Source organism: Sapajus apella, unplaced genomic scaffold (genome assembly GCF_009761245.1).
Source record: "Sapajus apella isolate SASKATOON/1434 unplaced genomic scaffold, GSC_monkey_1.0 scaffold48, whole genome shotgun sequence".
NCBI classification, from domain to species: Eukaryota; Metazoa; Chordata; class Mammalia; order Primates; family Cebidae; genus Sapajus; species Sapajus apella.
The window spans coordinates 3,021,340-3,035,116 of NW_022436988.1; the positions used below are offsets into that span (position 1 = coordinate 3,021,340).

Sequence of the window (13,777 nt, forward strand, 5' to 3'; positions counted from 1 at the left end):
TGTGTGTGTAGTGTGGTGTGTGTGGTGGGTGCACACGTGTGGTGGGTGCACACACACGGCCTCTGACTCCTCTGGGGAGGGAGCAGCAGCCATGGGTTTGGGATCTCCTTGGGACTGGGGGTCCGAGGGGCGCGCCCCCCTGCAGCCCTGCCTGGTGGGTCAGAGATGGGGGTGGGCCTCTGGTTGGGGCGGGGGCTGTCAGGGGCTGTGGGTTGCGCCGGGGAGGGCTGCTTGGCCCAGAGCTGCGTTTTGTCACTGGAAGCCGCTTCCCCCTAGCTGGCTGGCGAGGGATTTGGGCCCGCACACTCCCCGCAGGAGTTGGGTCTCACCCGCACTCCCCAAGGGCTGCGTCCTTAGCTGCTGTGTTTGTTCCTCCAGCCTGGCCTCGTCCTGGAGGGACCTGGGAGCCCTGTCCCAGGAGCTGTTTCCTCCCCCTCCTCTGACAGCGTTGGGTTAAACTCAGATCTCTCTTCCCTGGCTGGAGGACTCGGTGGAGCTGCAGAATGAGGGCGCTGCCAAGGTGGATTTTGGAGCGTGAATGGAAATTCACACCAGGGCTAGAGACGCCAGTGGGGAGATGAGGGCAGCCTGGACACACTCGGCTGGGACTGTGGCTGGGGCTGTGGCTGGGGCGGGGGGAGGGAAGCCGCAGGGGGGTCTAGGCAGGCTACCGAGGGAGCGGAGCCACCTCAACCACGCCCTGAGCCGGGAGCCTGGTGGCAGTTCTTCCTCCTGGCCTGCACCCAGGTGAGAAACCTCCTGAAGGACCAGGTGGCGCTGACCATCTCTTTAAGCGGCGGCCACGCAAAGCAGAATTGAGATCTGGGGAGAAATGGCTGCAGGGGTCGTGGGCCTCTGCAGGGAAGGGTCTCCGGTGAGCTTGCCATAGGCTCATGGGAAACGGTGGCCGCACTGAGACTGCGGGGCATCAGGAGGGCATGGAGGGCATTGGCTGCCTGGGCATGGTCACGTGGTAGCCCCCAGCAGCCATCACCAGAGCCCATTGGCAGTACCCCTGGAGGGCCACCTGCCCATCAAGGGGAGAGGAGCTGCTGGGCTTGGTCTCTGGAAGGGATGTCCTGTGAATTTCTGAAAATGTGTTTTATTTGGCAGGGTGGAGGGGCGGCCTAGGGGAAGAAGTTAAAACTGCCCTACCTGTCCATCTCACACTAAACCTTGCCTGTGACGAGTGTTACTCTCACCAGAGCATGTTATAGTGTGAGAACCACACAGGCTTCCAGGTCACGGCCAAGGTACCTCTTTTAAAATTACCCATAAAGTTTTATATAATAAATGTCCCTGGCAAGGCACGGTGGCTCACACCTGTAATCCCAGCAGTTTGGGAGGCCGAGGTGGGCAGATCACCTGAGGTCAGGAGTTCGAGACCAGCCTGGCCGATGAGGAGAAACCTCATTTCTACCAAAAACACAAAAATTAGCCAGGCGTGATGGCAGGCACCTGTAATCCCAGCTACATGGAAGACTGAGGCAGGAAGATAGTCTGAACTCGGGAAGCGGAGGTTGCAGTGAGCCAAGATTGTGCCATTGCACTCTGGCCTAGGTGGCAGAGTGAGACTGTCTCAAAAAAAACCAAACCAAACCAAACAAACAAAAAACAGGGCTGGGTGCGGAGGCTCACACCTGTAATCCCAGCACTTTGGGAGGCCGAGGTGGGCAGATCACCTGAGGGCAGGAGTTCAAGACCCAGCTGGCCAACATGGTGAAATCCTCTCTCCACTAAAAAAAAGTACAAAAATTAGCTGGGCGTGGTGGTTCATTGAACATAGAAGAAAATATAGACCGATGTTCAAAGATCTTTAGCTTGTAAATAATTATATTAAGTATAAAAGTCATAAAGGAAATCATTAAGAAAAAGTTACCGTCAGTTTACATAAAAGTTTAAAACTTCTGTATGTCAAAATAGATAACATCAATAAAAGGCAAACAACAAGTCAGGAGAAACACATGCAACAAATACAGCAAGAGGTAATGATCTTTGCTATGTAAAGAGTTCTGATGTATCAATGAAAATTCCATCTCAGCTTAATCTCTGTGTTAAAAATATTAAGAATTCCACCACCCCAGCAGAAAAATTGACAAAGCACACTGACAGATAATTCACAGGTGAACACAAGTGTCTAATAAGTATAGGATCATCTGTCGCCCAGGGTGTGGTACGGTAGTGCAAGTCCTGCTCAGTGCATCCTCCTGGGCTCAAGTGACCCGCCTCAGCCTCCCAAGTAGCTGGGACTACAGGCACACACCACCACACCCAGCTAACTTTTAAATTTTTTGTAGAGGTGGGATCTCGTTATGTTGCCCAGGCTGGTTTTGAACTCCTAGGCTTGAGCAACCCTCCCACCTTGGCCTCCCAAATTGTTGGAATGACAGGTGGGAACCGCTGTGCCCGGCCAGAACACCATGTTTCAATTGCGAACCTGGTGAAGATTTAAATCCCTGGTAACACGCTTACATTTTGGAGAACCCACTGGGCAATAGGTGTTGGGGTCCAGTTTATCCTCCTGGGGAAACAGTGACCCTGGAAATAATGAGGATGCAGATGAAGATTTATGTATTAAAACGTGGAGTTGATTATTTAAGTAGCCACTGGTTGGAAGCCGAATGCCTAGCCATGGCGGCTGCTTCTGTGAAGATGGAGGGCTGGCATTTGTAATTTTTATTTTTATTTTTATTTATTTATGTATTTTGAGATGGAGTCTTGCTCTGTCCCCCCAGCTGGAATGCAGTGGCGAAATCTAGGCTTGCTGCGGCCTCTACCTCCCAGGCTCAAGCAGTTCTCCCTGCCTCAGCCTCCCGAGTAGCTGGGACTATAGGCACTCACCCCTATGCCCGACTAATTTTTGTTATGTTAGTAGAGACGGGGTTTCACCATGTTGGCTGGGCTGGTCTCGAACTCCTGACCTCAGATGCTCCGCCGGCCTCGGCCTCCCAAAATGCTGGGATGACAGGCATGAGCCACCGCACCTGGCCTTATAATTTTTGAATGTGTTAATAACGTGGTGTGTTTGTTTGCTAGGACTGTCCTAACAAAGTGGCAGGGACCGGGTGGCTTGAACAATAGAACTTTTCTCTCTGACAGCTCTGGAGGCAGGAAGTCCAAGATGACGGTGTTGGCAGGCCCCTTCCCTCAGAGGCTGTGCGGGAGGGGCTGCTCCAGGCCTGCCCCTTGCCGGTAGGTGCGGTCTTGGTATTCACACAGCGCTCTCCTTGTATACGGGCACCTGTCCGCTAACTTACTCTTTTTATAAGGACACTGGTCATATGGACCTCAGGGTAACTTGATCACCTCGCTAAAGACACTGTCTTCTAAAACAGTTTCATTCTTGGGTTCTGGGGTCTCAGACTTCAACACAGGGATTTTAGGGGATGTACCTCAACCCTAAAATTTGTTATATCATAAATATATTTCCCCTGGGAAAGTATATTGATGATCCAGCTGAAAGCAAGGTATGATAGAATTCCAAGGAGTGGGTTTTTAAATTCATTCATTCATTACAGGGCACAGAAGATAGAAAATACACAAATATCTTAGGGTCATGTAGTTTAAGGGGCTCATAGTCTTCCTTTTTCTTCTCTGAGTGTGTTTCATAACTAAAAAAAAGTCTAAAAAATTATGTCAAGGATTCTTCATTTCTAATTTGGTGGTGACCAGAGTTTGGAAACTACGTCAAATTTCAGTGAAATAGCCTTGAAAAGAGCAGATACATTTTATTTTATTATTTATTCATTTAGTTTTTTGAGACGGAGTCTCGCTCTGTTGCCCAGGCTGGAGTGCAGTGGTGCGATCTCGGCTCACTGCAACCTATGCCTCCCGGGTTCAAGTGATTCCCCTGCCTCAGCCTCCTGAGTAGCTGGGACTATAGGCGCCCACCGCCACGCCTAGCTAATTTTTTGTATTTTAGTAGAGACGGGTTCACTGTGTTGCCCAGGCTGGTCTCCAATTCCTGGGCTCAGGCAATTGGCCTACCTCGGCCTCCCAAGGTGCAGGGATTATAGGCGTGAGCCACCGCACCCGGCCGCAGATACATTTAAAAAATAAATGGAATTGTTTTTAGAGAGCAAATAGTCCTATCTAATGTTTGACAGACATTCTCCATGTCTCCAAAAAGAGCCCAGACTCTCCAGAACAATCTGGGAGGGGCGGGGTATTGTCCTGGTGCTCTCAGGTGGCAGGTGAGGGAGGAGCCGGAATTCTGCACGCTGGGGACAGAGGTCTCCCACTCCAGGGTGTCCCGCTCACTAGATGACCCTGGGTACTCAGAATCTGTTGTCTCATCTGCAAAACTACACTCTTGGGATGCACCTCCCAGAGCCACAGTGAGATTCCACATCTCATGGGATGGGAGAAAATGCTGTATTTTGAACACTTGTATTTTGGAATCTCTTTTAAAACTTCCAGCACATTTTTTTGATTATCCTCAGTGCTGGGAAAACATTTTCACTTAAATAGGGTTTTGATCTGGAGAAGCAGCTGAGAGCTGTGTGTAGGCAGCTCTGGTGACTGGGGCAGTCACACTGAATAATGTTGCATGAAACACGGAAGGAGGCTCTAGCCCCGCTGTGGCCTCATCCGCTGTGGACACCACGGCCACGCAGGCCACGGTACATCCAAAATGTGGCTGGGCAGAACTTTGATGTGCCTAAGTACGAAATGCACAGCAGACTTTGAAGACTTTAAGGATGTAAAATAGTTTGGGCGCAATGGCTTGCGCCTGTAATACCAACACTTTGGAAGGCTGAGGCAGGAGGATCACCTGAGGCCGGAAGTTCAAGACCAGTCTGTGCAACAAAGTAAGACCTCATCTCTACCAAAAATAAAAAAACTATTGGGTCATGGCGGCATGCGTCTGTAGTCCAAGCTAAAATAATATTTTGGATATACTGTGCTGAAAATTACTTAATTTCACTTTTTTTTTTTTTAACTTTTAAAATGTGGCTACCAGAAAATTTAAAATTGTATATGTGGCTCCGGTAATGTTTTTTGTGGACGTGGCTGGTCTAGAGAAAGGGGAGTAATTTTCTTGCATGGCTTATTAATTGACCTTGCAATTCTTAAAGAATTGTTAAATTCTAAAAATATTCTGGACAACATTAGAATAGCATATAGCTTTTGCAGGTGATTGTTGAGAAGGACAGTACAGTTTTTGATTTGTAGTTTGCAGTGTGACTTTTTTTAAAGTTTCATCACTTGGTTGTCATATGTCACTTTGTGGCATGAAGTGTTTTGGCCAGGAGTGGCCAGAAGGCTTCCTGGAGAGGCTGATCCGGAGCTGGTTTGGATAGGCAGAGGAGAGTACCCCGCATTTGGTCAGGTGTTCTGTGCTGGGCACTGCTGTCGGCAACGCTCAGACCAAAGCCAGCTTTCCACCTGTCTGTACAGCCTGTGAGCTAAGGATGGTTTTTACATTTTTTAAGGGGGTTAAAAAAGTGGAAAGAATTTTTTTTAGGACACGTGAAAAATGATCTAGACTATCAGCCTCCGTGTCTGTCAGTGAAGCTTGGCTGTTACAGTGAAACGGGTCACTTACTGTCTGTGGCTGCTCCTGCACCCTAAGGGCAGAGCTGAGTGGTTGCCATGGAGACTGTCGGTCCCCAGGGGTGGGGGTGTCCAAAGCATTTACTCTCTGGCCTTTGCAGAACAAGTTGCTGACCCCTGCACCAAAGGTCGACTTTCTTCCTCAGCCTTCATTGGGCATTTGTGGGGGTGTAAGAAGGGGTGGCTGGGGAGAGCTGAGTGGATGAGGGCCCTGGACACGGTGGAGCTCAGGCAGAGGGCGTCCATGGCTCACGGCTGAGGAGGTGAGGCTCTGTCCTCAGCCCCAGGACTGGTGATGTTCAGAAGTGACGCTGACATCGGGATCTCCGAGTTGGGGAATGGGAATGAAAGGCACAGGAATGGGAAGGCCACTCCTGGGCTGGCTGGAACATCTTCCAGTATTGTTCTTGGAAAGTCGGCAGCCAGGGAGACAATTGGAAATACGCACACGGGGCTGGGGGAGGCTGAAGCACCGCGGGGGTCCGAGGAGGGGGACCCAGAGAGGCAGAGACGGCTGCGCCGCCTGGTCCTGGGACGGTGGCCGTCACCACTGAGATTTGCCCCTGCGTCCTGCCAGAGTGGGAGCCAGCTCTGCTGAGCCAGCGGTCCCCCTCCCCACTCACCCACCCTCCGTGTGATCCGGAGCCCCGCCGAGTGCTGGAGGTGAAAAGAACTTGATTTAGGGGCCTCCCTCAACCAGCTCTGGATCTTTGTAGCCAAAGTGTAAAAAACACAGAAAGTTCAAAGAACAAGATGATATACCCAGAGACCCTCCACCATGGATAATTTTTAACTTTTTATTGTGGTGAAGTACATATAACATAAAACTGACCACTTGGACCATTTTTAAGTGTCAGGTTCAGCCGCGTTGATGTGGAGAGCCACCGCCGCTGTCCTCCAGGATGCTTTCATCCTCCCAAGCTGAAGACTCGTCCCCTTAAATGCCACCTCCCTAGCCCCCTCCTCCCCTGGCCCCCGCCGTTCGCCTCCTGTCTCTAGGAGCCTGACTGCTCTAGAGCCTCACGCAGGCGGGATCCTGCAGTACTTGCCTTTTTTTTTTTTGGTTGGAGTGCAGTGGCGCGATCTCGGCTCACTGCAACCTCCGCCTCCCGGGTCCCGGCTCCCGGTTCAAGCAATTCTGCTGCCTCAGCCTCCCGACTAGCTGGGACTACAGGCACCCGCCACCACGCCCAGCTGATTTTTGTATTTTTAGTAGAGACGGGGTTTCACCATATTGGCCAGGCTGGTCTTGAACTCCTGACCTCATGATCTGCCCACCTCAGCCTCCCAAAGTGCTGGGATTACAGGCGGGAGCCCCTGCGCCCGGCCGAGCACTCGCCTCTTGTGACCGGTCTTTTTCACTCGGTGCGGTGTTTTCGGGGCTCATCTGTGCCGTAGCAGGTATCAGAGTTTTCTTTCTTTTCAAGGCCGAATAATATTCCACTGGACCACATTTGCTTTATTCACTCCCAGTTGCTAATTCCTATGTTGGCTTCAAGTCTTTTTTCCCTTCAAAGAGATGAAGGTGAAGCCCCTCTGAGACTGTTCTCTCTCAGCCCCCCAACCTCTGCAGACTTTTGTGAAGCCGGCCTGCATGCAGCCCAGCCGTGGTCGGAGTCCTGGACATCCGCCGTCAGTGACCAGGATGCAGCGTGGCTCTGTACCTGCCTTTTTGGTGACGGAGTCCCGCTCTGCCGCCCAGGCTGGAGTGCAGTGACGCAGTCCCAGCTCACTGCAACTTCCACCTCCCGGGTTCAAGCGCTTCTCCTGTCTCCGCATCCCAAGTAGCCGGAATTACAGGCACCCGCCACCACGCCTGGCTAATGTTTTTGTATTTTCAGTAGAGGCGGGGTTTCGCCATGTTGGCCAGGCTGGTCTCAAACTCCTGACCTCAGGTGATCCATCCACCTTGGCTTCCCAGCGTGTTCGGATTATAGGCGTGAGCCCCTGTGCCCGGCTGTGCCTGCCTCTTCATCGACACGGTCGTTCCCCGGCGTGGCTTGGTGTGTGTTCGTGAGCTCCATGTGTGTACAGACGTCGTTGGTTCTCATCGGCCGTTTAGACGTTTGGTGGTTTCTGGCCATTTAGACGTTTGGTTGGTAGAAACTGGCTGTAAAGTGTTGGAGAAGGTGTCTCCTTGGGTTTCCCCAGGCAGAGCCATCAAGTGTTTTAGGTCGCAGTGCACAGTATATACACATGTTATACGCCCCAAGCTGTCTCACCCACACAGGTGTGTCCTCACAGAGCAGACGCTCCCTGACCCAGTGCTGAGCCTGGCCACGGCCAGTGTTTGAGGCCATTTTCTATTTTTTTCTTCTTTTTTTCCTCTTACGCTGGTGTTGACCCACTAACTTGATTTCAGGATCTACAATAGGGCTGCAAATTGCAGTTTGAAGAACCCCACTTAGGTAGTTCCTAAAGGTGGAATTTCGGGGGGGTCGGGGCTTCTCAGTGATGCTGGGTCCTGCCAGGTCCGTCTTGCCTTGGAAGAGGCAGGGCTGGTGAGAGCTCCCCTTTCCCTCATCCTCTCCAACATGAAGTATTTTTAGACTTAAAATTGCTTTTTTCTGGTCTGTTGGGTGTTGGATTTTTATTTGAAACTGAGAATCTTGCCAGGCGTGGTGGCTCACGCCTGTAATCCCAGCACTTTGGGAGGCTGAGGCAGGTGGATCACCTGAGATCAGGCGTTTGAGACCAGCCTGACAAATACAGTGAAACCTTGTCTCTACTAAAAAAAAAAAAATACAAAAATTAGCTGGGCGTGGTGGTGCACACCTGTAATCCCAGCTATTTGGGAGGCTGAGACAGGAGAATGTCTTGAACCCGGGAGGCAGAGGTTGCAGTGAGCTGAGGTCGCACCACTGCACTCCAACCTGGGTGACAGAGTGAGACTCGGTCTGAAAAAGCGAAAAAAGAAACTGAGAATGTCTTTACATGTTTATCAGAGCTCTGGCCTTCCTCTTGTGTGGAGCACCCATTTTTTCTGTTGAGATGTTGCTCCTTTTCACCACGGATTTGTAGGAGTTCTTTATATATTCTGGATACTAATCCTTTTGTTTATAAAATTTCCTTCTTTCTTTTTCTTGAAACAGAGTCTCACTCTGTCGGCCAGGCTGGAGTGCAGGGGTATGATCTCAGCTCACTACGACCTCCACCTCTCAGGTTCAAGCGATTTTCCTGCATCAGCTTCCCAAGTAGCTGGGACGATAGGTGCCCACCACCACACCTTGCTAATTTTTGTATTTTTGGTAGAGATGGTGTTTCACCATGTTGGCCAGGCTGGTCTCGATCACCTTACCTCAGTGATCTGCCTGCCTCGGCCCCCCAAAGTGCTAGGATTACAGGCATGAGCCACCGCGCCCAGCCTACTTATTTCTTTTTAATGAATTGGAAGGGCTCGTTTGTGCTGACACAGGAGGGAAGCTCAGAAGAGAGAATGCCTGGAGGTTTTTATGAAATGGCTGAGTTGGGAACAGGGTTCCCGTAGCTTAGTGGCTCGGCTTGGGAGGGATTTGCCCCCCAGGGCACATTTGGCAAAGCCTGGAGATGTTCTGGCTGTCATCCTGGGAAGGGAGGTGCTGGTGGCATCCAAGGGTTGAGCCCCTGCGACGCACAGGTGGCCTAGCCGAGGTGGGGAACGTGGCCTGCCCCGTACAGAGCCGCGCACCAGTCCGGAGCCGCGCACCAGTCCGGAGCCGCGCACCAGTCCGGAGCCGCGCACCAGTCCGGAGCCGCGCACCAGCAGGAAGCGCTCCTGTGGCTAACCACCATCCACCGGGTGCCGAGGTTAGGCGGGATGCAAGTCCACGCCCTTGACCGTCTCCTCTCTCTTCCTCCCCAGGCAGGTCTTGACGAGCCCTGCCTGGGCCGAAGCGTGCGGAGGATGGAAACACTTGCCCGGCAATGTCTCTGGGCCGCCTCCTTCGCCGGGCCTCCTCCAAAGCCTCGGACCTCCTGACCCTCACCCTGGCTGGCAGCGGCAGTGGGTCCCCTTCCGTCCTGGATGGCGAGATCATCTACTCCAAGAACAATGTCTGCGTGCACCCCCCAGAGGGGCTGCAGGGGCTGGGGGAGCACCACCCAGGTGAGCTGAGCCGGCAGGCTCCAGGGTTGCGCAGCCCCGGTTATTTTCCAAGGCCCTGGGCCACCCATGGGAGAAAGACAAGTGCGTTTGGTTCCTTTGCCAGAATGTGTAACTAGCTGCAGCAGTCCTCACAGGAGCAGGCTCTGGGGTGTTAGGTCCGGCTCACGGCAGGCTGGGTGAGTCCCTCAGCCCCGCTGCTTTCAGAGGGAGGGACAAAAAGATGGTTAGTGATCCCTGAGGCCTGCCTGGCCCCTTGTCGTTCATGTGAATGACTTGCAACAACAAATAAATGTATTGGCCAGGCGTTGGTGGCTCACACTTATAATCCCAGCATTTTGGGAGGCTGAGGCGGGCGGATCACGAGGTCAGGAGTTCTAGACCAGCCTGGCCAACATGGCAAAATCCTGTCTCTACTAAAAATACAAAAAATTAGCCAGGCGTAGTGGCATGCGCCTGTAATCCCAGCTATTTGGGAGGCTGAGGCAGGAGAATCCCTTGAACCCAGAAGGCAAAGTTTGCAGTGAGCCGAGACCAAGTCATTGCACTCCAACCTGGGCGACAAGGTGGAACTCCGTCTTCAAAAAAAAAACAACAAAAACCAAATTAGTGCATTGCTTTGTTCATCTGTTGCTTTATTTAATTTGCACAACAACCTCATGGGAGTGGCCAGGGCCCCAGCAGGCCTCTTAGATGGGTAGGGACGCAGGTGTGGAGAGGCCGAGCGGCTCTTGGCCGCACAGTACCGTCTGCGAAGGAGGTGAGGCTGCAGGGCCGTCTCTGGACTCTCTCTTCTCATTTCTTCCTGTCACCGCCCCCTTCCTGGCTGCCAAAAGGATGTTTCAGGGCCCCCGTGTCCTGTGGCCTGCACTGGCACGCCCTGACGTTTGCTTGGCCCGGGCAAGAATACAGACAGCAGCCCCAGATAAGATGGCAGAATATTAGCATGATCGTCTAGGCACGGTGGTTCGCGCCTGTAATCCCAGCACTTCAGGAGGCCGAGGCGGGAGGATTGCTTGAGCTCAGGAGTTCGAGACCAGCCTGGGCAACAGAGCTAGACTTCGTCTCTATTAAAAAAAAAAGTTCGGCCGAGTGTGGTGGCTCACACCTGTAACCCCAGCACTCTGTGAGGCTGAGGCGGGCGGATCACAAGGTCAAGAGATGGAGACCATCTTGGCCAATAAGGTGAAACTGCTCTCTACTAAAAAGCAAAAAATCAGCCAGTGTGGTGGCGTGCAGCTGTAGTCGCTTCTACTCGGGAGGCTGAGGTGGGAGGATCGATTGAGCTTGGAAGGTGGAGGCTGCAGTGAGCTGAGATCGTGCGACTGCACTCCAGCTTGAGAGACAGGGTGAGACTGTCTTGAAAACAAAAACACAAAAACCAAAAAGGTGAACGGCAGGCCGCGCTCGGGAACCAGTGCCCCTGGACCTGCCGGAGCGTGTGTTCTTGGCGCGCTGAGCTGGGATTCATTTCGAGCTCCGCTGTTTCCCTCTAGCGCGTTTGCTCGGGGCCAGGCTGTATCTGAAGCCCGACTGGCGCTTGACTAAAGGGTGGTGGCCTCTAGGAGCCGCCGCCAGAGGCGCCATAAGGGCCTGATCCACAGCGCCCCGGCCTCTAACGCCGTCCCCCTGGTTCCTCACAGGTTACCTGTGCTTGTACATGGAGAAGGATGAGATGCTGGGAGCCACCCTCATCCTGGCGTGGGTCCCCAACTCTCGCATCCAGAGGCAGGACGAGGAGGCCCTGCGTTACATCACGCCAGAGAGCTCCCCGGTTCGCAAGGCACCCCGCCCTCGGGGCCGGCGTGCCCGGAGCTCGGGGGCCTCCCACCAGCCCTCCCCCACGGAGCTGCGGCCCACCCTGACCCCCAAAGATGAGGACATCCTGGTGGTGGCCCAGAGCGTTCCGGACAGTGTGCTGGCCAGCCCTGCGCCGGAGGACGAGGAGAAGCTGGCCCAGGGCTCGGGGGTGGACGGTGCCCGGCCGGCCTCGCAGCCTGCCCGCAGCCCCTCCGGGATCTTGTCGACAGTCGGTTCGCAGGACGGCACCGAGGAGGGGCGGGAGCTGCGGCCCGAGGCCGGGGAGGAGGATGGCTCCCTGGAGCTGTCCGCGGAGGGCGTGAGCAGGGACAGCTCCTTCGACTCGGACTCAGACGCCTTCTCCTCGCCCTTCTGCCTCTCACCCATCAGCGCGGCGCTGGCCGAGAACCGCGGCTCCGTGTTTCTGGAAAGCGACAGCAGGTGAGTTCCTGGCTCTGGGCAGGGGCTCTCGGGAGGCCCCCAAGGCCTGACCGGGAAGGGAAGCAGTCTCCTGTGTCACCTGCGGTGCTGGGTAAGCGCTGGAGGCATCTGCCCCACCCACCTGCGGCTGTGGCTGCGGCAGGAGCCCCTCGGGCTCTGAAGGGTGTGCCGCGGGCTTTCCACATTCTCCTCCCTCCTTGCTTTCGGCAGCCTCACCTGGGACCAAACAGGCCCTGCCAGGTCTGACGGGTCCATGACCGAGGCCAAGTCCCCTGGAGTCCTAGTCCCTCTGTTCCCATCGCCAGGAGGGCAGGAGATTCTCAGTCCTCAAGTGAGTGGCCGAGAGGCCCGGTGGCATCATGAGGCTCACGCACAGGGCTGGCCCACCCCAGATATGCTGCTTTGCTTGGTCCCAGCCTCCTGCTCCACCCTGCAGCCCACCGGGCTCGTGACCTGCCCCCGGAGGTCCCCGGAGGCGTCAGCCTCCCTCTGTCTTGTAACTGTAGAGGACGGAACGTAGCCTCGGGCAGTGTTGACCACGGTCACCGGACTTGGCTGCCGCTGTGCACCCAGGGAGTCCAGCCAGAGCACCTGGACCCCTTGGTGGCCACCCTAGCGGGAGCTGGAATCCAACCCATGCCCTGTGGTGGGCCCCCTGGGCCTTGGAGCCCAAAGAGACTTTCCTGAGTGGGGAGGGTTGCGTATTGCCATGAGGGTCCTCCTGGCCTTGTGGTGGGCTCCAGTGTGGTTGCCTAGGCCTGGAGCCCCCAGAGCCAGCACAGAGGGCCCGTGTCCAACTTGCACAGCCCCTTCCTATGCCCTGGCTGTGGTCCTTACACTCATTAGATTTCTAGGCAAATAATGGTGCTGACCACAGACAATCAGAGCTGACGTCAGCCAGCAAGCAGGTCAGCAACTACTGAGCTCGTGGTGTGAGCCGGGCGCGTGCTGGATGTGGGCGACCCGTGCCTCGCCTGGGCGCTGGACGCCATGGGCTGTGGATGGTGCATGTGTGTGCTCTCCACAACCCCACGCCCCACGAGGCGGGCCCTCGGATCATCCCTGGTATGGAAGGGGAAAGGGAGGCTTGGAGAAGGTCAGTGACTTCTGGCCAGGCTGGGATTTGAACCCAACTGGGTCTGCGCCTGGCCTGCAGCATGAAAGGTCACCCCAGGCCGATGTAGCCCGGGACCAGCGGGGCATGATGCAGGGACACAAGCTTTGCGGCCTCAGCAGGGGTGACTGTGGGGCGAGCTTTCCCTGATTACATCCCTCCAGTAAGATACAGTCCGTTCGAGCCCCAGGGTGAACCGGTAACTCTTCTCTCAATTATCTGAGAGTGCAGATAAAAGGAAGCCATGAGCTGTAAGGACTCCAGGTCCCAGGAGGCTCACTGAGCTGGGTGGCGTCCAGGGCTGGGGAACCCGGCTGCCTGGGTTCTGGTCCTGACCTGGGTCCCACCGTCCGGGCTCTGTCAGAGCTCCCCCTGGTGGTGCCAAGCTGATGGTGCAACAGAACCTGTGGGGGTCCCCAGGGCCCAGCTGAAGGGGAGGTCCCAGCTGTGTCCCAGAGAGGTGGTGGGCTTGAGGCTGAGGACTCAGTGGCAGAACCCCAGCCAGAACCTGGCCGGTCAGCTCTGTCCAGCAGCCCCTTTCGTAGGGAGCTCAGGCTTAGGAGCTGGGGACTTGAGTGCTGGTTGAGTGCTGGCATCACTGGTCAATGTGAAGCTAGGAAAGTCCTTAGTCTTCTTGGAGCCTTGGTTTCCCCGTTTGTAAGATGAGGCTGGTGATAGCTGCTCTCTGGGGGTATTGTGAGAATGCACCCCATTCCCCTTTCCTCACCCTCCGCCTTGGTGGTTCTCCAACCTGGCTGCATGTGTTGGGGAGTTCTGGGGGGGAG

The 13,777-nt window shown here is 54.7% G+C and overlaps 1 protein-coding gene across 4 annotated transcripts in view; it reads left to right on the forward strand.

Moving 5' to 3' along the window:
* Positions 1-13,777, forward strand: part of TBC1D16 (TBC1 domain family member 16) — a 90,340-nt gene that overhangs the window by 10,932 nt on the left and 65,631 nt on the right. For 3 of the 4 annotated variants that reach the window (XM_032241440.1, XM_032241439.1, XM_032241441.1), the window contains exons 2-3: positions 9,398-9,640; positions 11,281-11,878. In XM_032241440.1, coding sequence (XP_032097331.1) covers positions 9,460-9,640; positions 11,281-11,878 — 779 coding nt within the window. In that variant the 5' untranslated portion in view covers positions 9,398-9,459. The remainder of the gene's footprint in view (positions 1-9,397; positions 9,641-11,280; positions 11,879-13,777) is intronic. The other variant, XM_032241438.1, reaches the window with a different exon arrangement.